This window comes from Psammomys obesus, unplaced genomic scaffold (assembly GCF_907164565.1).
Source record: "Psammomys obesus unplaced genomic scaffold, mPsaObe1.curated_primary_1811, whole genome shotgun sequence".
Taxonomy (NCBI): domain Eukaryota; kingdom Metazoa; phylum Chordata; class Mammalia; order Rodentia; family Muridae; genus Psammomys; species Psammomys obesus.
In genome coordinates, this window is record NW_026596085.1 from 10,840,078 (window position 1) to 10,866,757 (window position 26,680).

Genomic DNA, 26,680 nt, shown 5'->3' on the forward strand with positions numbered 1-26,680 from the left:
AGTTCTTCCCAGGATACACAGGGAAGTTTAACTTGTCTGCCAAAAAGAAAAAGAAAAAAAAAAAAAAAAGCTCCAGTTGCTGAGCACCTGTGGCTAGAATGTATCATTGCCTGGACTAAGCCATCTGAGGAGAAGGTAGGATCATTTCCTTCTTGGTGGAATCCATCAAAAGAAGAGAAAGATGAGCCTGGCAGGTAAAAGTTGGGAACCATACACAGACCAAAGGTGCGGCTCAAGGGTGCCAACTCCTGAGAAGGACATGGTCACACCTAGACATCAGAACTTCGCACACGGTGGCCACTTCTCTAAGAAGGGCTCACTAGTGATTTTATCCCAAAGCAAGACATGAATGCTAGATTCCAGCCCCCGCTGGCTACAAGGTCAGAGCCCGAGGCACAGCCCTGAGAGACATCAAAGTCAGGGTGTCTGCAAAGACCAGATTAGACCAGGTCTGAAATAAGCTAGATGTACACAAAGCCACAAGTGCCCCACGCCTGTAGCCAGGAAAGAAAGAATTGTGGCAGGCGGCAGGACACACTCCAGATGGCCATTGCTTCACGCAGGTATGATGGATGGTGTGATAGCTCACACTGAGGAGACGGAGGGAGGAGGATCAAAGCTAGCTGAGACTGCAGAGCAAGACCCTGTCTCCAAAATCAAAATAAAATAATAATAAAAAAAAAAAAGCCCAAAAGGTAGAAGAAAAGTGAGTGGGAACAGAATGGAATAATGAGCAAATGGAGGAACACAGGGTGCAAGGTGGTTTGGTGACGCAAAGCTGACTGATGAACGCTCGGTATGGTTTATCGCTTATATATCTAAGAAGTGCGTGACCACTGTACCACAAACGTCTGTCTCCGCCATGTGAAATGACTGAACGCAAACTCAGCGTGTTATTGGAAGGTACTATCGGTAACCAGCAGATCTTTGTCCACCTGTCCTTCCGTGAAGTTTGCCTTAGGACACCTTTTTAGATTTCAAATCACGACACAGCACTTGCATTAAGCTTCCTTCTTTTATTGGCTTAATACATTTTTTTTTTTTTATCAAAACCCTACTCTGGGCTAGGCAATATGCTATGTACTTTAAGTGACCTTAATTTTCATCAAGAAAAGAGTCAGAGAGGGACAGAGAGGAGATGGTGATGCGGGGCGGGGGGGGGGAGACAAAGAAGGAATAAAAGGGTCTGGGTGAGGTTGTTTCAGGATACCCTATCTTTGAGGATCCAGTTCTGTAGACAACCCTGGGCTCCCAGCCACTTGTCCTGACTTGTCCATAGCCACTGTGCCCACTGTTAAGGACACTTTCATCGCTGAACTACTGAGAAGGGCTTTCAAGTTGGAAGAGGCCAAAAAGGGAGAAGGCCCAAGAACAGGACACTAGAAAGACAAGAATGTCCCTGAACCTCTCAAGAGACACGATGTGAGTGTCTCAAGATCCCACTCATCTTTTGGATCCTAAACTGGAAGAGTTGAAACTGGGCAAGCCCCTTCAAATAAGACCTGAAGTCCTTAAGCTGTGCACTGCTTGATACTTTGTGAGCTCTGGCTTCCACAAGTGACAGCAAAGGGCCCCTAGGAAACAAGGAGTGGGGAATCAGGAGGTGGCATCCCACCCAAACCCAGAATAGGAGAACCTTGGCGGCAGAGGCAGACGCAGCATGAGTCGCATAGACAAGAGACTGGCCACAGGCTGGCCAGCTGTCACCAGAGCCCCTGTAGCCCACATGGGAGCTCTGGGAAAGGTTCCCAAAAAAGGGCCTGAGGGATCAACCACGGCTCTGGCAGCTTCTGCCTACAAAATGTAGCAACCTCAGCAGCACCCAGACCCCATTTCAGCACCTCCCCCTCCTCCATCACCACTGGGGGAAGGGGTGAACAGGACAAGGAGGGAAAAATAGGTGAGAGAGATGTGTTGATGTGTTGAAGGATCCTAAGAGGTGCCATAACACAAATGTTTCTAGGGCGGAATGTAAGAAATGTGTATCAAGTCCCTGAGGAAAAGGAACCAGCATACTCTGGCCTGAAAAGGAAGCAAAGCAGGAGGCTGCTCCAGGAGGGCTGGCAGCGGCCATCCGTGGTTCTCAGAAAGAACCAAAATGGAGCCAGGGGCCAGCAGACAAAGCTGCTGAGAGGAAAGCACAGCTCCAGAGTACAACGTGAGAAGATCCTTAACTAAGGATCCACTAAGGCGGTTTGAGTTAGAAGCCAGAGTATAAAGTTGCAAGCCTACAGCAGGGCCTGCAGCGGGGTCCGGGAGGTCTCATGACATGCCTGGGTCTCTCACCGGTACCCAGACCCACTGCCTGTGCCAAAAGGGATGCAGAGAGCAGCTGTACTAAAGAGCCTCTATCTCAGACTGCAAAGCAAAACCGGACAAAGAGAAAAAGGTGGACAGGGAGAACCCGTGCCATGGACAGATGAGAATGGGACAGAATGAGGAAGAACAGAGGGAAGCCTGTAGATGAACAAAAAGGAACAGAAGACAGGGGGACGGGCCCCTCCCCACATCACCCTGCTCACCGAGCTGTTGCAATGGGCGACTTCTTAGCAGGGTCCAGCAGGCTGCCCAGGCCACCAACTGGTTCCTCCCCTAAGGAGCGTGTGTCTTTATTCAGCTGCTGCAGACGGGAGCTGAGCTCACTGATCACAGTTGGTTTGTCATCTTCAGGCCCAGGGAGCCCCCGACTCTCCACGGGGTCCCCCCACAGCTTGGACCTTCTCTGGAAGAGGTAGCGAGGGCGGGCAGGCCCAGCAGCAGAAGCCAACCCAGTAGAGGCAGCGTGGTGCTGCTGGGCCATGAGCTCACTGTCCGAGGATTGCTTCAGCAGCGGGTCCCTGAAGGTCACCGGCCCCTTCCCCAGCGGGGACTTGAGCTTGGGCTTGGGAGGCACTGGTGGCTTCTCGAGTAGAAAAGTGTGTCCATCGGCAAAGGAGGTGTGGGTGTCAGTGAGCTCCCCACTCTCCGAGCTCAGGGTGGACATGCTGGACACTGTGGAAATGGTGCTTGTGGTCTCCAGATGGGGGTCACTGGAGCTTCGGGTGTCTGCCTCCTCCACTCCAGAGTCAGCTGCAGACTCAGGGGCAGGGGGCAGCTCGCTGCTGGGCTTCCCTGAGGCCGGGCTGGGTACCGTGGTGGGCAAGGGGCCCGGTCCAGGAGGTGGGGTGGACAGCAGGATCCCGTTGGCAAACTCTTCAGGGGGTGGCACTAGCCCAATGCGGGCTAGCTCCTCCCTGGTCTCCTCGTCGCTAGAGGACAGCTGAGCAGGAGGCAGGTTCACTGCGAATACCAGCTCTGGCTCTTCCTCTGAGCTGCCTTGGCCTGGCCCGGGGTCTGCCGGGATGCTGCCAGGGGGCTGGGCCCGGGGACTTGGCATGGGCTCTGCCACAGCTGTTGCCTGCATGGGGGCTGGGGCCAGCTCCGGAGTACCGGGGCGCTCCTCTTCAGCCCCCAGCCTGTTGGGCTCCTGTCCATTGCTGGTGGCATGCACAACAATGAGGCCAGCTGGTCGCTGCAAGGACGTATCCAAGACGCTGAGGATCATGGATTTCTTGTCCTCTGGTGACTTCCGCTCTTCCCGAGGGGGCTTCTCTGCCTCTCTGCGAGCAGGCACTGGAATCCAGGCCGGGCTCCGAGGGGAGAAGGCTGGGGAGGCCAACGGCCCTCGCTCGGAGTCTCGGGTTTGCACGTCCACAAAGAGGGGTCCAGGGCGATCAGCATCAGGACTGTGCACAGGTGTAGGGGACCGGGAAGGCGTTTGCGAGGCCAGAGCCCGCTCTCGGGCAGCCAGAGCAAGAGCTAGGGGTGAGCTAGGATCTAAGGGTTTGCCAGTGAGAGGGTGGATGAAGGTGGAGCCTGAGGGCCCAAGGCTGGGGCCACCGACCAATGGCTTCAAAGCAGAGACAGGGGAGGGAAGCAGCAAATCGCGGCCAGTGGTGGCGCCTGTCCCCAGGAGGCGCTCATCAATGGAGCGGGAGGGCTGTAGGGATGGCAGATCCGCGCTGGGAGGGCTGCCTTCGATGGCACCCACAGACAGGAACACAGTGGAACGGCGTCGCTCCTCCAGGCGCCGCTCCTTGCCGGGGCCGGGGCCAGGGCCACCAAAGGCGAGCCCCATGCCTTCTCCGGAGCTGTAGTCGAGGCCACCCGGCCGGGGCCCGCGGTGCGTTGGGGAGGGTTCTCGGGCAAAGCTTCCACCTACTGGACCCGGGCTACCCACCGCCAGGGCCGCGCGCTCCTGAGCGTCCTCCACCTGAAGCTGCTTCACCAGCGGGCTCTTGCGGCGCTGTGGTTTCGACGGTGCAAAGAGGCTGGCACTGAAGGCGCCCAGGTTGGCATAGGGACTATCAGGGCCTGACGGCCGGGGCCGCCGCTTGGGGCGCTCAGGCGGTGTAGCTGCAGGGGGAGGCCGGGGAACGTCGCCCACCTCTGGCGCTGAGTCCTGCAAGATGATCATGGAGCGTGCACGCTTCTGACGCTCAGGGTAGGGCAGTGGGCCCAGAGGCGTGCCAGAATCATACAGGCCGGCGGCCCCCGCACCCAGGCGAGCCTCCAGGCCCGGCTTGAAGCTGGAGCGCACAGTGTCGTAGGCCCGGCCAGGCGGTGGCGGTGGTGAGAAGGTGGGGGGTGGCCCGGAGTCGAAGTAGTAGGGTGCGGGCGGGGGTGGCGGGGCGGTCTGCGGCGGGGGCGGAATGCCACGACCTTCGCGCACTGTGTCCTGCATTGATGTGCTGCGTGGGAAGCGCCCTTCCAGTAGAGATGCCAGCTTCTCATCCTCCCCTGGGGACGGAGGAGCCAGGTAAGTCTGGCAAGGATGCTGGCCATTGAAAGGCCTCTCTGGACCCAGCGCCAGTGGCTTAGTCCTATCCTGTCTCCACACCAGAGTGGCAAAAGCCCCGCCAAGGAAGATGGGATCTGGGCCCATGAAAGGCCAAGGGAGAGAGCAAGAGCTCTAAGCAGGACACCCACACTGCGTGCCAAGTCCTGTGCAGGTAGGGAGCGCTCTGGTGAAGGGTCCAGGAGGAACCCCACCCACAGTGTGGAGGGCTGCTCCTGCAGAGCTTCTGGGACAGGACCCAAACTCTGACTGCCTAGACTAAGGCCAGGATCTCCCCAACCCTGCGGGCACGGGGCAGACCATGAGAAGACACCAGAAGGGTACCGCAGTCCCCTAAAACTGCTGGAGATCGCCTAGGGGTTAGCTAGGGGTTTCCCAAGCAAGGATGAGCAAAGCGACTCAGAAATGCTCAAGCAGGAGTCAGCGGAAACCCCGATGGCAACCAGAGATGAAAAGAAAGGTGGTCAGAAAGGACACATGCACCTTCAGACACCCAAAGTGAAACGTCAGGGAGGGGATGCCGGATAGTGGTAATGGAGCTGTGAATCTGGAAGAACTGACATTGACAGCCAGGGTAGGGGGCTAAGAAACAAGCCTCCGTGGTTCCTTGGAAAGACTATCACAGACAAGCCTACAGGATACTGGGAAGCTGGTACCCTAGCCAGAGGCTAAAATTTAGAGAGCCTGGGTAGGTAGAAGGAAGGAAAAATTGATAGGTATGCTAAATTGGAATTGAAGGCCACACAGCCAAGGCATGTTCCAGTTTTCCCCCTAGCGTCTTGTGTTGCCCCAAGGCAAGGTGTAAGCCCCACTTGGGGCTGTCCTCTCATAGAGTACACTTCACTAAAAATGAACCCCATCCTCTTGTCTAGGGATGTTATTAGGCTAGATCCTTACAGAGCCTCCTGTGTCATTACAGATATAATGTAGGCGCCTGTGCAGCATCCTACACAGCAAGGCTTGTAAATACAGAGTGTCCCGACCTAAGCAGCAGAAGGCTGGGTAGTGGCACACTATGTCTCAGGCTCTGTTGCCTCGGGACTAGCAGGGGTAGGTCTGTTACAAACTTTGGCCTGAATGCCAGCTTCATACAAGTCACCTTTGGGAATCTGTTTCATCAAAGGACCCTACCTGTCCCTGTCACAGGGCAATGCGTTACAACTCAAGGCTGCAGGGAGCCACACCAAGAAAGATGGCTGGGGTCATTACCGGTATTTCAAGGTCTGCCTAGCTGGCCTCAGGCCTCCTCCTGATGCCGCTCTGACACAGCACAGGAACATGTACCGAACATTTAAAAAGCCTGTGTGCTAGGTGGAGCTATGTAGGAAGAACTCGCATAGACCTCAAGGTTACAGAAGGTAGGAATGATGTGTGACAATGAAAGAGGGGGTGGAATTTAATACTAATAGCATGGTAGATTGTGCCTGAAGGTAACAGACAAAAAAGAAAAGGGAAGAAAATCACCTGCCTCCCATGGAGTAGGGGTCTGTGCTAACACCAGACTAAAGAAAGACTCTCTCTACTGCCAGTCTGGGCACTCGCTGTGTACTCAAGACACAGCCTGGATGGAGGGGCCATTGCTGAAATCAGCCCTTAGCAGCTGTATCCATGTTTACAAACTATAGTTCCGGGATTCCAAGAGTTGTATTATATGCTCAGGGACACAGCCAGACAGAACCCTCGGTGGGAGTTCAAGGAGCCTGACAACTCAGCCAATGCTCTTGCTGGCAACTGGCAGTGTGCTAGCCATGGGGAACTAAAGTTGAGGACCGGCTAGCCCACTGGTCAGCTGTATCCAGGTGGGAGGAGCTGGCAGGCTTGCCAGGGAGCTTGAGGCCTCTATAACAAGTACATAGGTCTGGATCTACTGTACTCAGTTCTGGGAAAGACCACCCAGGAAGAGTGAGGACAGATAGACAACGGTGAGTGTGGGAAGATTCATGTCACAGAAAGGGAGCAACAGAGCTCTCAGGTGAAGCAGGACAGGGCTATTACTGTGGGGACCCTGAGACAACAGGAGCCCACACAGGACCAGTTGGAGGGAGATCAGGTGATAAATGTCCTGTAGAAAGCTTCCTCTGCTGGAGAGATAGGCTAAAGAACAGATCCACTGCAAGAGGACATGGGGAAGACAAAAGCTGTGGACCAGGCACAAGACAAGCTTGTGCTGAACAGAGTTATAAGGTAGGTGAGACAGGAAATAGAGGAACCACGAAGGATGCCCAGGATGCTTGGGAGGGCAGAAAGTGGCATCTCTTGGTTCCACAGTAACTGCACTCTAGCCAGCTGCCCTTCTCCACCCTCCCAAGGAGGGAAATCCTCCCCATCAGCCCATGAAGGACTCTCCCACACTTATACCTGTTTTTTACACACTGGCCTCTGTCAGACACAATCCACAGGGAACCTCTGCTTGCCCTGTTATTCTGAGTATTGAATGCTGCTGCCCCTGTGTGTCTGGACCTCCCCGGTCAGTCTCCATCTGTACATATACCTTGACACCCACATTATAACTGATGAACTGACCTAACTGGAGACATGTCACCTTCCAACCAAGACCCAGACCCAGCTTAGAGTAAGCAAGAGTCCCAGGATGGGTAATGGGCACAATCAGAGTTTGGATAACTGTTTGGCTTAAGAACGAACAGGAGGTATAAGCAGGGCACCCATGTGACTTTGGGCAAGCCATTTTAACTCTCCTTAAGTAAAATAAACGACTCCCCATACACACAATACGGCTACTGTAGGTATTAAATGAACCAGTGTGCACATAAGCACCTCAAGTCTAACCTGTAACTGGGCTGAGCAGGAGCGTACGCTGATGTGAAACAGATGGTGAGGGTTTATGTGGACAGGTGGAGAGATGCGTGAGTCAGTATGTCAAGGAGACTAGGCAGGACTTGTTAGAAATCCTGGCCTAGATTTAGAACAGATAGCAAGTGTGGAGTACGATGGTGGCCAGGGAAAGCTGAGGTTCCACCGTATGACGGACAGAAGGAAAGGAGGCTGAGGACACAGCCTTGAGCTGGCCTACATTTGCATATGCTGAATAAATGCAGCCAAGAGAGGAGGGGAGAGCAAGACACTCACCCCCCACCACATACTGGCAGTTTCGCAGAGGAGGGAGCAAAGAAACTAACCCCAGCTGAGGTCAGTGAAAGGGGGAGTGCCCTGAGGCTACTGGTGGCCTTAGCGGGAGCAGCCTCACTCTGGCTGTGGAGAGACCCAGCTGCACCAAACTCATGAACAATTTGTGGGTGACCTTTTGGATCTGACCATGAAGGAACGGGGAGAGGATGCTACCTGGAGAGATGGAGTAGGTTCAAGGAGAGAGTAATTTTAGGATGAGAAACTAGACCTGTACTCTGGATGATGAGACAGGGGACAGCTGTCCTGGTGGCAGTTGTTATCTGTGCAAGGCAGAAGTGATGGACAGGAAGAGAAGGACTAAAGGGTACCCAGGGATGGGGAGTGGCAAACTGGGAAAAGGTATTTCAAAGGTGTCTTCCCACGGCATATCTGTGGGTGGAAGAGCAGCCTCAGACCCATAAACAAAATGGCATCCTTGAACTTTGCAGAGAGAGATGGGGTCCTCCAACCCTGAATCCACCCACCCCAGCCCAGCCATCCCTAACCCCAAGTGGTCCCTCAGCCCAGCCGTACCTACAGATTTGGTCCGTGGAATCCCCTTCCGCAGAGACCCCGGCAGCTTCTCTGGGCCCGGGAGGCCCTGGCGCTCAAACAATGACTGTGGGGTCAGGGAGGAACATGGAGGTTCCAGGGCACTGGAGCACCCAGTTCTCCATCCAGCCCCACCCATCCTAAGCTAGACCAGACACCCCAAAGGCACTGGTGCCCAGGCTCAGTGGGGGCCTGCATTGTATAGGTAGTGAAATGAACCCAGAATAGAAATTAAGTGCAGACCCTGGGCACAGTCTGAGCAGAGAGGGAGAGAGAACCCATGGGTGCTGGGTGGGATATGAGTTCTAACCAGGGACATGCTTTGTGTGTGCCATATGCTCAGCAAAGTTGTGGACCCTCGTGGTCACAGACTAACAGAATCTGACTAAGGTCAGAGGCACTAAAAGCTTCAACTATAGAAGCGAGCTGAACTATAGCCATTCTGCCGGCTGAGATGGTCCCAACTGTCTCCCAGAGAGGCTATGGAGAGCTCCACCTCTTCTGGAGAAGGGGTCCAAACAAAGAATTCTTACCTCAAAAGAGAGGCGCATGACCCTCAGATCCCCAGGCCCGGACCTGACCATCCCAGAGCCCTGGCCCAAGGCTGGCTTACGCTGATCTCGGCAGGGGTAATCCTCCGGCTGGTGGGCCGCTGCTTGACAGTGGCTGCCCTGGAGTCGGCATCTGCAATGTCTGGCCTCAGGGTTGGCTCCGCAGCAACTGCCAGGATCTCATCCAACTTCTCTGCACAACCAAAGAGATGCCACCTCAGCCCCAGGGCTGCCTTGGCCTTACTATGCCAGCAGCATAGTACTAACAGGAGTCAATGAACCCTACCCACCCCTAGAGACCCTAGATCCTGCAACAATGCCCCTCAGACCCCAGGACCCAGTTCCTGCACCAGCCAAACTCTGTCCCTAAGAAGAGCCTGGGTATCTCTGTGATCACTTTGGAGTGATGACAGGGTGATCAGACGGGGAGGGGGATAGACCACTTAGACCCATTTCCCTCCATCTCTCACCTCTCCTTTTTGCCCAGTACCTTTTCTCAGCAACTGGCTTATCCTCCACCACAACCCACAGTAAGCTATTTCTAATTAGACCACTGTCCCAGGGACAGATACTAACATTCAAGCAAGAGATGCTAAATGGGTGAATTACATGATAACCGAAGAATGAACAGGCAAGAGGGGAGATATTTCCTAAAGACCAAACAGGCTGGGGATCTAAGAGTGGCTCAATACAAAACAGGAGGCCACAGCTCCCTCCTCCTCCACCACCCAGAAAGGCAGCTCCAGTAGGGCAGGAGGTGAGGAAAGAGGAGGGATAGCAGTGTGGAAAGGATTCTTCTCTCTGAAAGCCTACCCAAACTCCTCAGACCTCAGATCCATTTAAGGCTGATGCCTAAGAAGGGCTTGGTGGAGAGGCACCAGGTGGCTCTGGGCAGCTTCTTGTCACGTCCGTTATAAGATGAGAAGCTCAGTGTAGTCATTTTTTTTTTATTAAAGTTGCTGTTCTTAAAATGGGACTTTGGGGGCCATGAAGATAAAGCACTTGCTGAACAAGCGTGAAGACCTGAGTTCAGACTCCCAACACCCACATAAAAAGCCTATCAAGGGAGTGTATGCCTGTGACCTCAGCACCAGGAAGCAGAGACAGACAGATGTCCTCAGGACTCACTGGCCAGCCAGTCTAGTCAAAACGGGAAGCTCTGGATTCAGGGAGAGAGAGCCTGTCTCAAAGAGTGAGATGGAGAATGATCTGAGGAAGACGCTCAGCAGGATGGACCTCTTACCTACAAGCATGCATGAACAGGTGCACACGCACATACTCACAAACACCACACACTCCCCTCAGAAGAAAGAAAAGTGGTACTTCAGCTTATATTAAAAAAAAAAAAAAGAAAGAAAGAAAAAGTACAAAATCCAGTGTGGCGGCACACCATGTATGATGGATCCTGTCAACCTGACGCAGAACTCAATCACCTAGGAGACCAGCCTCCAGATATACCCGGGAGGGGCTTTCCTGACTGGGTTAACGATGTGGGAAGGCCCACCCTAAAATCCAGTCGCACCATTCCCTGAGCTAGGATCCCAGGCTGCTTAAAAAGGAAAATAAAAAACAAAACTGAGCTTAGCAAGAATACTCATCGTTCTCTCCTTCCCATGGAGGGATGGAAAAGCCCCCAAACTGAGAGCCAAATAAGCTCCTTCCTCAAGCATCTTACTTCATTGTACTTTATCACGACAGCAGGAAAAGTAGATGAAAGCCCCTGGAACCCCATTCTTTGGGAGACTGAGGCAAGATTGCAAGTTTGAGGTCAGACTGAACTACAAAGGGAAACTATTTCAGCAGGGGAAAGGGTTTTGGAAGCCTTTCAAGTGTGTAAAGGCTGTCTAAGATATGGTTACATAACCCTCGCCAAGTCCACTCGGGGGCACTGCTCGCTGTACACTAGAGGTGAGAAGCAGTGCTCTCGTCTGCCTGACGGCCACACTAGCCCTCTCACTCGGCAGCCTCGGGCTCCACCCTTCCCCAGACCCTCTTCAGCTCTGGAAGGCTGTCCCCATCATCAGGGGACACTTGTCCTAGAAACCCTTCCACTCTCAAAGCACCGTGGCTGAAGAACTTCTATGGTCAGCCTGGAGAGCTCCTAGTCTTTCCAAACCCAACTCCCAGCTGCTCCCCAGCACCTACTGTTCCTATGCAACTTAACAGTTGCTGCGTAGAAGAAAATTCACTACTGAGGCTATCTTAAGTAGCATATTCAGACACCCCCCCCCCCCGCCTTGTGCACTGACTCTCTTTGGATGTGTACCTCTGAGAGCCAGTGCCTTCAATTAGTAAGACAGTCATAAACTGCATCTATGCCATATAGGCCTAGGGGAAATTAGGACAAGGAAGCCCACAACCACACTGGCCAATGACGCTGAGGACACAGTCAGGGCATGTTCCTCATCTTCCCAAACAATTCATGGGTTCCTCAGAAAGAGAATATACTGTCCCAGTGGCGCCCTGACAACACAGTACTTTGCCAGCAAAACAGGCTCCCACCGCAGAGAAATTTGTAGGGCACAAGCACAGTTTCCAGTACTACCAGCTAACAGTACAGAGGCTACGGATGGAAAAGGCCTTCTGATTTGTCTTTATAATGAAATGAATAACTTCCTTTGGAAAGGTGAAATCACTACCCTGGCCAAGTCCTTGGTGATGTTCAGAACGTGCCAAGTTTTACATGCCTATCACAGTAACCACAATACCCTATCATTGTCCTCCTGTTTCCCAGGAACAAAAACGATGCACAGAGATCACGGGCCCTTTCTGCTACACCACCCAGAAACTGCAGAAGACAGAAGGGGAAAGAGAAGCCCGTGACACAGTGGTGATGTCTCCTACCAAGGCACACTGTCACCTGAGCCCCAGACTTAAGAGAAAAAAAAATACAAAAGGAACCTTCTCCAAGAGAGCCAAGCAGTTTACACACAAAGTTTAGGAAAGCAACTGTTTAGGGTTGTATTTCACTAGTGCTGAGGCCAAGCAAGAGTTATTTCCAAGAGGAAGAATTTAAGAATTCTGTATATGAAAAACTGAACACTTTTTCCCCAACATAAATTCACAACAAAATTAGAAAAACATAATCCTAAATTGTTTTAGATATTTTTTAAATGAAATAAAATCCCTTAGGAACCAAGTATAGGCATTCCCACCAGCCTTCTAAGGGGCCATCTGGGTGCCTGGCAGAGTGTGTTGGGAATCCAAGTAGGGATGAGAAGAAGGGAGGGCCTGAGGAAGTGACAAATCAGCCATTTCTCCTATAGCTGGAAGAAATGCATCCTGGGAGCCCTACTATTACAGAGCTAGAAAACAGATCTTGTGGAGATTGGGGGTTGCTTACTGGTCCTGTGCTGAGAGCTAAAGAGAGTCCCCCTGCCTAGGCAAAGCCCAGTGCATCAGAAGTGAGAGGCAGAGGAAACAGCAGAAGCCAGGTAAGATTTCCCCCGATGCTAGACCTCACTACCCAGCCCAGGCCCTGGGTGTCTCTCGGCCCACATGGACACTATGTCCCCTGCTGCCATGCTGGACGCACAAGTCATATGAGAAAGAGACTCAAAGGACACAGAGGTAGAACCTGAAGAGAGGACAGTGAAGTCAACAGCCTAGATGAGGGAAGGGGGCAATCTAAGGGGGAGTCCAGCTCCCTTCCCAGTACCACCAGATTCAAACCCTATTCGGAAGCAGCTCTGCTCTAGGCTCAAGCCTACAACTCACAAGCATGAAATTGGCTTAGGCAAAGGAAAGGACAAAAGATACAGCACAGGGCAGAGCCAAACACCCTGATAACACCATCCCAATACAGCCCTGGCACCCACCTGGCTCCCCTAAGCTCCATGGCCTGATTCTCAGATACCATCCTCTCCCCCACTCTAGGCCATGACATTTGCAGGAGCCCCCACCAGGAGTTCTCCCACCTTCTCCCATACCAGACTATCTTCCTACGTCACATCCCCTAGCTCACCTGAATCCACAAGGGCTATGGTTGTGCTCCCTCTATTAATTCCAATGATACTGCTGGGAACCCCGCATCTACACTTTCAGGGTCCTTCCCCATGTCCCTACCAGATCCCCAGGCAGGAACACTCTGACTCGGACTGGAGCCTCCTCACGCACCAGTACCCCTTGGTAGGGACAGGCAAGCCAGGCCTTATTAATACAGCTGTGGACTTACCCCCTTTTCTCCTCCGAATGGAAGCTTAGAATTGAAAAACAGAGCAAAGGGAGTTAAGAGGAAGACTTAATGGCATGGTCCCTGGGCCACTCCACACAACGGTTTCTGCACCCTGTCCTCTCCACCCCCAGCTCCCCAACGACCAGGCCCCACAGGTCTGCTGCCATCTATATCTCCTTCTCAAACCAGGAGCGCAAGCCTACCAATGCTCTAAATCTCTAGAAGAGAACAAGCAGAAGCAGGAATATACACTGTGCATGCATGCACATTTACAGGCATGCACACACACACACACATGCACGCATGCACACACAGAGATGTGCACAATTAAACTGTAGTATTTGGGGCAGCCAAATGTCCGTTCAGAACAAAGATGTAACTATAAAAGACAGAGTTCTGAGTCCACTATGAACCAAGGTGGTCACCTCGGAGCCTTCTGTACTGAGACTTTTGCAGTACTGCAGATGGAACCTGGGGCCTTGAACACGCTGGGCAAACACTCCACTACTGATACACTCTTCCACATCCCAACACAGGTTTGTAGCAGAAAGTAGGATACATCTTTTGGTAAAGACATATTTTCTAGACTAAGACAGTAGCAGGGACCTACCCTGACCTCTTGTCATAAAAATAAGACCCAAAAATTATGGGAAGTCTTCATTTTGCCTAAATAAACAGGACCAGCCTGACCACACTAGGTCCCTGACATGGGACTCCATTAACCAGTGTCCCTGATTCAAGCTGAGCATACGTGTACTTGGTAAAGGAGCCCCGGACCAGAAAGAGAGTAAGGAAAGGGGTTATTTGTACTAATTCCCTCTCCCCATCCCATCCTTTTTTTTTTTTTTTCCAGATACAGTCCTACAACCTAGGTAAGATTGACCTTGGACTCACTTCTGACAGGCTTGGAACTCACAGCAATCCTCCTGCCTCAACCTCCTGAGTGGTAGGTGTGTGCCACACCACAGGATCCTCCTGCTGATCTCTGCCAGACACCACCACTTTCATTTTATTTAATTAGTTCATTCAATTTGGATCTGCTCACTTCATTAGTTCCCAGGAACTCGTCCCTCTCCTTTCTCCTACATTGCCTTGCCTAATCTTCTACATGGCATGAGCCTCAACCCCAGCACCCACTTCCCCTTTACATCACGCTGTTTTTTTCTTTGTGTTCAGGTTATCTCTTTGATGAACATGGCTCCTACAGGGTCCCATCAGTGACTGGCAGAATAGACATGTTCGTAACAGTGGCGACTCGACATGTCTACCTTTTAAAAACACAAACAAACCCAGGCATGGCAGCACATGCCTGTAATCCCAGAACTCAAGAGGCACAGGCAGTTCAAGAGCAGACTGCAGAATAACCCTGTCTCAGACAAACAAAAAGAACAAACAGGGGATTGTGGGATGTTCTTTTGGGTACTTAGAGAACTCTACGTTGGTCTGTCTTCCTCAAATCAGGCAGAATACCCAGAAGGACCAGGTCGCATCCCAAGACAGTTGTCTTTGTGACTGGGCAGTTTATTGAGCCCCTGACTTTAGTCTTTCTCTAAACATGGTGCCATTTGGAACCTGGTTCCAGTTTCAATAGCTATGACCCTGGGCCAGAACTGTAGGCAGAGGCTCCAGCTGAGCTATCCCCACACCCCATCCAGCCTCTGCTCAAGAAATAATATGATATCCTTCTCCTCTGGCCCACCAAGGTCTGTGATGTAACTGTAGTGGCCCTCGCACAAGGCTTCTGGAACAGAGGGGAAGATTCAACTCTTCTGCTTACATCTCTACATGCAAAAGCCATGGCCAGAAGAAGCTCTTCCGCTCTCACGGCGGTGTCTCTAGGTTCCGGATAAATAACACCTCTTTGTGCAGAGTAGGAAGCACCTGCTTGGCCTGGTTATGGAGCAGCTTCTAGCAAGACGCTCTGGGACTGTGCACTAAGGTCCAATGGGACCCAGCTGTCTACCATACTGGTTTAGTGATCTATGTCATAGGTCTGTTCTCTATGGCCAGCCTGGGTTAGATTAGACCCTAGAGCCAGAAGTCTGCTGGTATCTCTGCTCACTGTGGTCAACCAGTTTGGCTAGGATGTGCAATTACATGGAAAGGTATCTTCACCCCATCTCTTCACCATCTTCCGCCTTCTATCATAGCTGATGAAAGGCTGAAGGCAAACCATCACTCACTTCTAAGCCAAATGGCTCCCTCTACTGGCTCTAGTTTTTTAAAGATTTTTTTCCCCCTACTTGTTTATGGTATTCTGAAGTTTTACTCTGACAGACCATATTTATTTGTGACATAGTTCTTCAGAATGGAGTCTCATATTTCTGTTTACTTTTGGGAAATCCTCAGGCTTCCTACTCTTTCTTTCTGGAATTCCTAGCAGTAGATGTTAAGGTTCCCTCACGTGTTCTTGTGTCCCCTAACTGGTCCTCGCTGTCCACCTCATCAGCTTCCTAAGCTGATTGTGGGTAGTCTCAGATTGAGACTCTCACTCTCACTCAGATTGAGATTCTCACTCACTGCTGTTTTTTCAGTGACTCCTGGATACTATGAATCCAAGCCACAGACTCTTCTCTGTGTAGCTTTTTGTTTGATCTTTCAGTACATTAGGAATTATTCACAAACATGGTTGTTGCTGTTAATTTCATTAATTCTGCTAGTTTTCTCGCCTTTATAGTAACTGAAACCTTTCACTTTACTCTTACGCTCTTATCTCCAGGTTTGGTTTTGGTTTGGTTTTTGTTTTTTTAGTTTAGTTTAGTTTAGCTTTATTCATTTTTAGTGTCTTTGTCGGCCTGTAGACATGTGCAGCATGTTCCTGCCTGGTGGCCCCACAGGTGAGGGGGGCTGGATCCACTAGAACCAGAGTTACGGAGGGTTGAGAGCCACTGTGCGGGTTCTGGGAACTGGGAACTAAGCCGCGGTCCTCTGCTAGAGCAACAAGCACTCTTGAGTGCTGAGCCACCACTCCAGGCCCTCTAGCTCTTACGCCAACCCCAGTGGTTGTTTCTGGCTTTCACAAGTCCACAGCACGTTTCTAGCCTTGTAGGGGCTTGTGAGCGCAGCACCGCCCTCGAGAACCTCGACCAGGAACCAGAAGCACCCGTTTCCCACTCCTCTGGCTTTGACTTCCTGCTTTATTTCTGAAACCAGGGGGTTTCCTCCTCCTTTGCCACAATCTGAGTTTTTGGTTTTCACATCCAGAGTTTCATCATGGAAAATCCTGATCATGTCAACCCCTTCTATCTTAGTGACTGTTTTCCAAACTAAACTAAACTTCAATCAAGGTACCTGCTTAGAATGTGGCAGCTCACCCTATGGCCGGAACATGGCTAGCACTGAGTCAATAAGCAAAGACAGTGATAATTCTGGGATGGATAAGGGTTTCCTCTTATGACTGAGTCAGAGGAAAGTCTGGGATTAAGACTAGGCTCAGACCACAGAAGCAAAGAGTGTTTTGACCTGTCACACGTATTGGAATATACCTATCACCAGACCATTGATAGTTAGGATGCACCCACAATAAGGCTCTCAACAGTCAATGTTAGCACATGCCCACAATGACAATAAAATCACATATATCAGCACATGCCTATGATGAAACTGGCAACAGCCCTATGTGTCAAGACGTGATCATGCATATAGGACATACCTATGACGAGGCTGGTAAATGTCACATGTCAGGACATGGCTGTGAATACGAGACATGCCCACGACAAGGTTAACTGGCATATGTGTCAAAATATGTCACACATATGGGACATGCCCATGACAAGCCTGGTAACTGCTATACTTGTCAAGACGTGGCGGTCATGTCCATGGGATATGTCCGTGACGAGGCTGGATACTTTTGTACACATCAGAACATCGTAGTCATGTACATGAGACATGCCTACAGCAAGCCTGGTAACTATCATACATGCACAGAGGAGGTGTTACACCTATGGAACGTGGCCATAATAGAGCTGGTAACTGTCGGGATGGAGTCATGTCTCTATCAGTACATGCCCACAAGGAGGCTGTTTGTAGTCCGCCTGGGACTGCACCCGTCAGAGCCTAACATACTTTTGCCAGCCTCCGGCAGCTCACGAGGCCCCCATCCCCTCTCTGTGTCAGAGGTGCTCACGATGCCTCTGTCGGGCCAGGAGACTAACTTGGCAGAGAAGTGAACAGATAGCAACCGAGTAAAATAAACACAAAGGTGACCCAGCTCGTGCCCGGCAGATCCAGGAGCAGACTCTAGGTTGCCCTACCACTGCTCTTTGCCAGCTAAGTTGAAATGCAAGAGCAAAGTCTTAGTAGGGAAGCACAGAGCCGGGAACAGCACTCACACATACATGCATGTGCATGCATGCTGGCATGCTACAGGGCCAGACCTTGCTCCTCAGCCATCTGTCCCTCCTTGTCCCTGCCCAGCTCCAGCTGCTCACACTGCCCTGAGTCCTCAGCCCCCTCAGCCTCCTCACTTGCCATCCCCTTCCTCACCCACGGACGCCCAATTTCCCCATCACTCCAGTCCCTACCCTAACTGCTGATCCGTCTCCAAATCCATCTGTCCTTCCTTCTGTCTCTACCTGGCCTCGGCCCCAATCTGGCACCACTGCCCTCCCCTACTGCCGGTGTCCACCCCACCCCGGCCAGCCCATCGTGGACCATCCACCCACTGTCCACCCGCAGTACTCACCGAGTTCCTCAAGCTCGGCCGTCATGGACTTGGAGCGCAGGGTCAGCGTGGTGCTGGGGGCCCTCTTTGGGGGTGGCGGGGCTGCAAAGAAGAGGGAGGCCTTGGCCCTCCTGTCTAGCAGCAGGCGGCGCGGTGTGGCCAGGTGTAGGTGCCACTTGCGCTCCACTGCCTGGATCTCCTCGTACTCCCTTGAAGACGAGTCACACTGTGCCAAGATCTTGTTCAGGCTGCGGCTAGATGCAAACTTCTTCATGGCGTGAGGAGCTCAGGGAACAGAGGAGCCAGGGCAGTTGTGCCCCTAGGGCCCTAAAGACCTCCCAGGGCCAAGGCCTCAAGTGGTAGTGAGAGCACCAGAAAAGGCTAGGCTGCTGGCTGACTCTGATCGGAACATCCACCCTGCGGGCTCCAAGGCCCCAGTGAGTGGGCACCACCCATGGGGGGCTGGGTGGAATCTCCTGCCAGACTACCTCCTGCTGCCTAAAGCACCCCTAAAGGCCCAGGCGCCACTGCTCTTTGTGAGACCACAGTGTGGCCTGGGGAGCGGCACACCTGGGCTGGGCCAGCCGCAGAGCCTCTTAGGCCCAGGCTGTGCCGCGTCTTTGGCGTCGGCGGCGCGGGGAGAAGACGCTTTTCCTCTTCCCTCAGGTGCCGCCTCCCCCTTCCCTGCACAATAAGCAGCAGCAGCAGCGTCAACCTCACAGTTGCCATGACAACCCGGCCTCCAGGCAGCTGCTGGCGTCGGGAAGGAGGGCTCTGCCACACCAGGGCTGGGGGATTCACAGAAGAAGGGGACAGGGATCTGAGGAGGGGAGATCTAGGATCAGGGGTCAGGGGTCAGGGGTCAGGCAATCTAACACCAAGGACCTGTGCAGCAAATGAGGGTGTTTTATCTAATCTCAAGAAAGGAATGTGATGTCAGCAGGGTAGGATCAGAGATGGGGAGAGGAATGTGGGGCTGAAGTCAAAGGTCAAGCACCGATTCCCCTGAAGGCCAACAACCGAGCCCTCACCTCTGCGCCGAGCACTGTCCTCTTCTGGTTTCCTGGTCACAGACACGACCTTCATGACCAGGCGGTTGCCACCCTGACGTATGAGCCCCACCACTTGCTTGTGTCCAACCTTCACAACGTTCACTCCATTCACCTGGGATAGACAAGCAGCTAGGTGGCGTGCGGAGGTGTGCCCTCCTCAGAGGGCGAGAGCTAGTGGTCCCCTCCCCCTCCTGCTGGGCAGGGTCAGGACTGGGCCTCACCTCAATGAGAAAGTCCCCAGTTCGAAGCCCAGCCCTCCAGGCCACACCTTCCACATCTACAGACTCAAGGTATTGGAGTGCAGGGAAGGCAGGTGTGGGTGTAAACTCCTCGATGGGGGTCTCTGCTGCAGGGAGAGCAAGGTAAAAGGTACTCACAAGCACAGATCATGTCAGGGAGCTCCACGAGGCCGCTTCAGCCAGCTCCAGGTAACTGACTACTAAGGCATGGCAAACTGGGTGGGGTGGGCAGCAGGTGGGGATTCCCCAAGGCAGAATGCACCCCTCTGTGAAGTCCTCCCCCCCCATTTACCATCACCAAAAAGGTCTTAAGGAAACAGAAGGCTATAAAGAGAGAGACCTGCTGCCTTCATACTAAGAATTCCAAACCAAGACATACAACCAATGGGAGGGGGCACTTAAAAAGTGGAGGAAGGTACATACGAGGGACACAGAGGACATCACCAGTAATGCAGTATCCCCAAAACCCACACCCATTACCTTTGGCTCCCCGGAGAACAAAGCCAAAACCTTCATGGTCCCTTTTTTGCAGGATGGCCACCTTGTCATCAATGACATAATCACTGACAGGGGAAAGTGAGGTTGAGTGAGGGGAGTTTGCAGGAAGCATGGCTGTCAGGCTGACCCTACAGGGTCCCATACGAACCAGGCAGCTCAGACCGACAAAGGCAGAGTTGGCTAACCGCCCACTCCTTGCCCACCTCCCGCCTCCCCGTAGCCTGACTTCCCCGTTCATCAGATAGGCCAGGCCCCACCTAGCATCCCTGTGTGTGCACACCCTTGTCGGTACCTGTGTGAACTGAGGCTGTCATAGGAACCCACAGTGTAGTGGCGGAAAAGACGCTTCGTCCGGTCCTCTCGGGTTTCTGGAGGGAGCACCAAGGGCTAAGAAACGGTCACGGCCCTCCACCTAGCTGAGTTTCCCCCAACCGTGCTGATCAGTCTGTGTCCCCACATACCCTGAGGCCTAGATATAAATGGTGGTGGAATCGGGGCAAATTCTGGGACCCGGGGCCCACAAGTCCTCAGGTAGGAAGGCTCAGATAACCATACAGGGAATCTGGCCTCTGGGAGTTAGGGCCCAAGGGGGAAAGCTGCCCTGCTCATCTCTCCTTACTTAACATGCAGCTAGACACAGAAAGCCACACAAGGCCAGGCTGGTCCCCTCTGCCAGCCTTAGAGCTCAGAGCACATGTATGTGTACCCCACCAATGGGTATAAACACTGTGTTGGTGCTTATGTGTGTCAAGTGAGAGCCATGTCTGTCATCTGTATGTAAGCCCAGGATTTAGTAACAAACATGTGTCTGCGTAACCCAGAGTGTATACAGTGTTGAGCTCATGCACACACGCGCGCCTATGCTATCAGCCCGTGCGCACCAGTGTGGAAGCATCCTGTGTGACCACCACTTTCCTCACAATAGCCAGGTGCGAAAATCCAAGGAACGAGGACAGAGATTCCAGAATGCTCCCTCCCTCTCCTGGCTTCACTGTCTCAAAGTTCTTCATGGCCACTATGGAGCTGGCCAGGACATTCCTCCTGCTGAGCCTCTCTTAGCCTTGCAGAGTTCCTGAAGGTTCAATCTACACCTAGACCTTAATGCTTCAGAATGGCTCCTCTGGCTCCACTTGCAGTGCCTCAGAAGGCCTCAAGATGGCACCACCACTGTTTTCAATTCCATCCTTCAGCACCTCCCTCCTTCATTCTCTCTTGCTATAGCACCTCTCAAGACTTCAACAACCATTCACTAAGCTTCTACTACCTACCAGGCACTGTTTAGAATAGAGCAAAGTCTCCGCCTTTGAGGAGTTAATAAGCTAATCTGGGAAATGAAATAAACAAGCAATAAATATAAAAGGCTAGCTAACAGGAGAAAAGCACGCAGGAATGTAAAAGTGCAGTTTTAGGGATAGTGAAGTCCTCATCAGAATGAAGAGCTGTGCAAAGGTCCAGACAGCCGAGGGAGCAGCCTGGAGATGTGAGGGAGCAGGGCTTCTGGGGGTGAGAGGTCAAGGCAAAGGCCATGCAAATGGCATTAATCTGGAACAAGCAGGAACAGCGTAAAGTATGCAGCAGTAGCAGAGGGAGGCACAGAAATAGGAAGTCAGGAGAAAAGAAACAGGAGACCAGAGGCAACCTGTAGGATTTTTTTTTCTTTTTTGAGTTAGGTTCTGTGTCGTTGAGTTTTTTAATATTTTATTTGTTTTTGCTCTATGTGTTTCCCTGCATGTATATATGGGTACAACATACATGCCTGGTGCATTCAGAGGCCTGAAGAGGGGGCTGGGTCCCCTGCTAGGGTTACAGGCATGCACCACCAGACCCAGCAAAAACATATGGTTTTTTTATGGCCTGACTTCTCAGTAACTATGAGCTAAGGCAAAAGACCAGATGAAATTACCCCTGTGGTCCCAGTGCCCAACTGGCATATAAAACACAGAACATACTTGGCTAGGTGAGCGGGTGAGTGTATGGTGAATGGACAAATAGAGGAATGCAGGAACGTACAGAAGATAACCCAAAAAGTAAATGTGTATATGAATGGAAGGGCTGTTGAAGGTTTGAGGGAATATGTGGATGGGCCAAAAGATATATAGATACATGAGTGGATGGATGGATGGACAGATGGATGGATGGATGATGAATGATGGATGGATGATGGGTGGATGGATGGTTGGTGGGTGGGTGGATAGATGGATGATGGAGGCTGGATGGATGGATGGTGAATGCATGAATGGATAATGGATAAATGGATGATGAATGGATGGATGGATGATGGGTGGATGGATGGATGGATGGATGGTGGGTGGATGAATGGGATCTGTGGGTGGAGAAAAAGGGAAGCTGGGTAGGCTGTGTAGGTGCTGGATAAGCAGATGAACAGAAGAATGAGTAAATGATAAAAAGACAGGTGGACACAGACAGGAATGGAGCATCGCTTAGATGATCTTCATATCAGATAACATGGCTATCAACAAAAGTACTAGTCCAGACTTCAGCTTTCTGACACTTTGTTAACTGTTACATCTGAACCTCTCTCTACACCGTAGGAAAAGTCACGTTGGGTGGCCACTGGGTTCTAATAACCTGCTATCACTCTAGCCTCATCAGCTTGCTTACTTACTCCTTCCGATTTGTCCTACCCATTTGTCTTACCCTGGCTAAGTGACAAACGTACACTTGCTACCCATTCCCAAGGCCAGTATAGGTGGAGCCTCACCACCATGCAAGTGGGGCCTCAACTTCCTCCTAGCCTCCAGCATCCTTCCTAAGGCTGACCCAGGCACACATAGGCTATGCTAGCTGAACCATGTCTGTGAGCCCTGCAGTTTACGGGAAGCCTCCCGTTCCACCGCTCTCTCACCAGCGTGACCTTGGCTCACCCTAGCCACCCCTCTGCTCTGCCCTACCCAGATCTTAACCCCAAACCTAAAACATATGCACAGTTAAGCAGCCCTGGCCTGGTCACGTCCTATTTCAAAGCCTCTTGTTTTTTAAATCGTTATCAACCAAACAAACAATTTATTATATAACACAAATCCATGTTCTGGTTTTATTAATCACACCCAGAAAAGCCAGCTGCAAGTAATATGCCAGCACCAGCTCCCAAGTGGAACATTCTAGCAAGAAGAAGGTAGACAGACAGTATGGGAGGGTATGTTAGGCCTAGAGATTCTCCCACTAACTGTCAGCATTCCTCAAAAGCGCACCTCAGCAGAGTTTCTGTCCTTGGTCCTTAAAAGTCCTCCTTCATTCCCACTCTGGTTCCTGAATCAAAGGGGGGGGGAGTATGGTTGGGGGGGAGACTTTTGGAAACAGCATCCTGCTGTTGCTAGGGCCCTGTGCTGTGTGGCACAACTCAGCCTGAGTCTCAAGCAAGAAGGTCTGCCCAAAGCAGCAGGACAGGCATTGTAGCTGAGGTCAGAGGCAGACCACCACTGCTCCCATCATTTCCCAAAAGGCAGCCGCAGCAGGGCCCTCACCACATGTCGGCAAATGTGGCACCCTTCCACATAGGTGCTTTTGAACCCCACTCCCTTGGGTCATCTGTGATAGCTGGGGCCCTGTTAAGGAGTCCTATGGTTGCTAGAAAGCCTCCATCTCCATCAATCTCATATCAGCTACGACCCTCTCTTTTCACGGTGACCTTGACACACCCCACTCACCTCTCCGTTTGCCCAGATCTTGACTCTAAAATACCTGCTTGGTCAGCTCCCACTGCAAGACTATTTCTTACCTTGGCCCCAAGGATGGGTGACTAGACCCATGCTCCCCACCCCAGGCTTGCCACTCCTCCCAAAGCTAACTGCTTACATAGCAAAATAACAAGAAAAAGCAACAACAACAAACATCCCTGCCCCTTGTGGCTACTGACACCCCAGAAACATACTAACCACTGCCCCCACCTCCCAGGATTGCTAGGATATGCCCACAACTTCATTCATATAAAAATGCTAAAATCATGTCTGGCACTGCTCAAATACAGCAGTTGGCAATGGACACAGTTCTCCAATACTGTGCTGGATCCCTGTAAATATGAGGGACCCATCTGTAAACTACACAGAGTAGTTTACAACCTAAACACCACCTTTGCTTCGAAGCCCTCTTTGGTTTCCTCAGATGAACTTGGGAACTCTCCTCCTCTCAATGGTGTTTGGACCCGGGGGTACACCTGCCATGACCACTGACAACCAGAACAAGGTCCAACTTGAGGCAAAACTGACAAACATCTGCTCCTCTTGGATTCTGAGTCCAACTCAAACTCCTCTCCTTCCTCAGCTTCAGAACAAGGTCCAAATGTTCTGGATCCACAGTTCTCAGAACTTTATCTCCATCCTTACGGGGAAGCACAAGACAAGCTCCCATTCAACAGGTGTTTAGCCCATCCCCTTGTTCTTTACTCTGGAATGAAGGCCCAAACCTCTGAACTCAGTTCCACCTGGAGGGCACTCCACCTACTCTCCACAGGCAGTGAATATGTGGAACTGTTCCCGTCCATACTCCCAGACACCAGGAAAGCCACTAAGGCAGGGCAGGGATAAGCCATGTAATGTAAGAAAGCAGGGCACCTAGCTAGCAGTAGGTCAGTTAATTGAGCTTCTGTATATCCTATGCATCCATCAAGTCTGACACAGGGCCAAGGTTCCTGGCCACACGGTTGTGGGCTCCCCTGGAAAACTGCCAACTTAGGGTAGAGGCCATCACAACCCAGGGTTCAAAACCTTCTGTGTACAGAGAAAGCGACACACATATCCAATCCAGATACGCCACTAATAATCACTCCAGACCATCACTCAGGAGGAGTTCACTTGTCCTACCCACTTGAGCTGGAAATGATATCATCGATCTTGTGGCCTCCCAGGATACCTGAGGGCTCAAAGAGTATATCTCAGACATGCAACCAGCCCACACAGGGGACTCCAGAGGACCGGCCACTGTTTTCACCAGCACCTAAAGGAAGCCCTCCTACAAGTCCAAGCATTTGGCAAGATTGGACCACAGCTGCTTGGCAGCCCTCACCCCACATCCCTGTAAGAACAGGGGTCAGCCATCCTTCTTCAGCTGCCCTCAGACCACATCAACCCCAGGGTACCTGGAACCACTCCTTGGGGCCCAACTGGCCTCATTTCCTCTTAGCTGGCCCATGCCTCCTGCTCTGCCCACTTGGACAATCTGTCCACTTTGGAAAAACGCCTCTTCTCACATTGACCTCTTTACTTATGTGCCAGCCGTTCATGAATCAGGAGCTCCAAGAACCTGGTATTTCTGTGACGACTGTGCCAGTGGGGTGGTCGCCATCACTGGAGGCTTATGTGCCAACACGCAGACAGAGGATGGTCATGAGTGTATACCTCCCGTTGGCATGGCAAAGGCTCAGCACTGTTTGGAAAATGTCAGGTTTCACGTATGCATGTTGCTAGGTACATGTTCGTTGGCCCACAGTGTGTATGTGCAAATGTGTGTGTACCTTGAGTGTGCTTGAGTTTAGTTCTCAGTCTTAGTGAAATGTCCAGATGGGTTACCAAGAAGACCAAAGGGAGACCAGAACACGTGCCCTTTGGGAGCTACCTGGGCAAAAACTGGAGCCACTTACCGTGCCGCGTATCATACTGTCGCATCTGCACTTCCTCCACACAGTCAGCTGGGAACCAGCCTGTACGGCCCTTCACGGTTCCCTCCCAGAAACCGCCCTCCCCAATGCTGAGCACTGGGGAAAGAAGCCAGACAGGTTGTCAGGGCAAAGGAGAACTGCAGGGTGCCTCTTCCTGCCACCTGAGGCTCAGGTTTTGCCCACAACCCTAACCCTTGCTCTCTTTCCAATCCCATATCCCCGCAGCATTTTCCCTGGGAAGATTCTGGGAGCCACAGAGAAGAGAATTGAACAGATGGCCTCAGCAAAGGATGGACATGTGGGAGACAGACAGACACAGATGGACACACTTGAAGAGGACAAAGGCAGAAGCAGGGGCCATACTCCCCCCACCCCCCAGCCCACAGTGACCACTGCCCCCCAACCGTGGTAACTGACATCCACCCAGGAGATCAGGGTCACTGTGAGGCAGCCAGTGGAGCAAGCCACATGATGTGCCAGGAGGGCTGATCTTCCCAACTACTTCCACCCCACAGACAGGGCACTCAAGGTAGGGACCCAATAGCGACAGAGCACCACATAATGAGGGGGCTCGTCTACCCAAAGCAGGCAGCATCCGTGGAAGAAATGTACACTGCACACAGACAACCGCAACTGTTACAGATTCCCCCGAAGATGGCAAGCCCCCCTCACCTGTATGCCAAGGATTCCCAATGAAGGAGCCCCAGAAGTGACACAGGAACCCCACAAGGCGTGGGAGCTCCGCAATTGGTCAGGGTCCAACACAAGGACCCAGTTGTCACTGGCCCCCATCATAACAAGAACCGCCCCTCGAGAGCCAAGCCTCTACCATGACAGAGCTGGAGCTTCATGCCAGGAACCCATAAAAACCAGGGCCAGAACGGAGACCCCGGCACAGCAGCTTGCTGGAATGACCCAGGGACACCCCAACCGCACAGACCCCAAAGCGGCATGAAACAGGCCGCGTGCCCCGGGGCCCGCCCCCCACCCGGCTCGCGCCCCTCACCCCGCCCGCGCCCCTCACCCTTCACGGCCTCGCCGCGGTGCAGCGGGATCTCGCCCTCGCCCTGCGGGCTGTGCGCCTTCACAGCGATGAACTTGCGGCCGGGGACGGCACTGTAAAGTTTCCGCTTCGGGCCCCGGGGCGGCGGCGCGGGGGGCGCGGGAGAAGCCGGGCCGGGGCCGGGCGCGGGGCCGGATCCACCGGGCCCGCTGGGGCTGTAGACGAACACGTAGGTGACGGACGCGATGCCGGGGGGGCAGCGGGCATGCGAAGCCGGCGCCCGGGGCCTCCATGGCGCACGGCCCGGCCCCGCCGCCGGCCTCACCGCAGCCGCCGCCGCAGCGCCCACCGCCCGCCCGCCGCCCGCCCGC

At 52.5% G+C, this 26,680-nt stretch overlaps 1 protein-coding gene across 5 annotated transcripts in view; it reads right to left on the reverse strand.

Moving 5' to 3' along the window:
• The window catches only part of Shank3 (SH3 and multiple ankyrin repeat domains 3), a 55,773-nt gene that overhangs the window by 6,713 nt on the left and 22,380 nt on the right, over nucleotides 1-26,680 (reverse strand). For 4 of the 5 annotated variants that reach the window (XM_055626905.1, XM_055626908.1, XM_055626909.1 and 1 more), the window contains exons 11-21: nucleotides 26,331-26,524; nucleotides 25,289-25,402; nucleotides 19,985-20,060; nucleotides 19,675-19,757; nucleotides 19,177-19,301; nucleotides 18,935-19,067; nucleotides 17,925-18,005; nucleotides 13,241-13,264; nucleotides 9,129-9,259; nucleotides 8,498-8,582; nucleotides 2,523-4,779 (exon numbers count right to left, since the gene is read on the reverse strand). In XM_055626905.1, the coding sequence (XP_055482880.1) occupies nucleotides 2,523-4,779; nucleotides 8,498-8,582; nucleotides 9,129-9,259; nucleotides 13,241-13,264; nucleotides 17,925-18,005; nucleotides 18,935-19,067; nucleotides 19,177-19,301; nucleotides 19,675-19,757; nucleotides 19,985-20,060; nucleotides 25,289-25,402; nucleotides 26,331-26,524 (3,303 nt within the window). The remainder of the gene's footprint in view (nucleotides 1-2,522; nucleotides 4,780-8,497; nucleotides 8,583-9,128; nucleotides 9,260-13,240; nucleotides 13,265-17,924; nucleotides 18,006-18,934; nucleotides 19,068-19,176; nucleotides 19,302-19,674; nucleotides 19,758-19,984; nucleotides 20,061-25,288; nucleotides 25,403-26,330; nucleotides 26,525-26,680) is intronic. The other variant, XM_055626906.1, reaches the window with a different exon arrangement.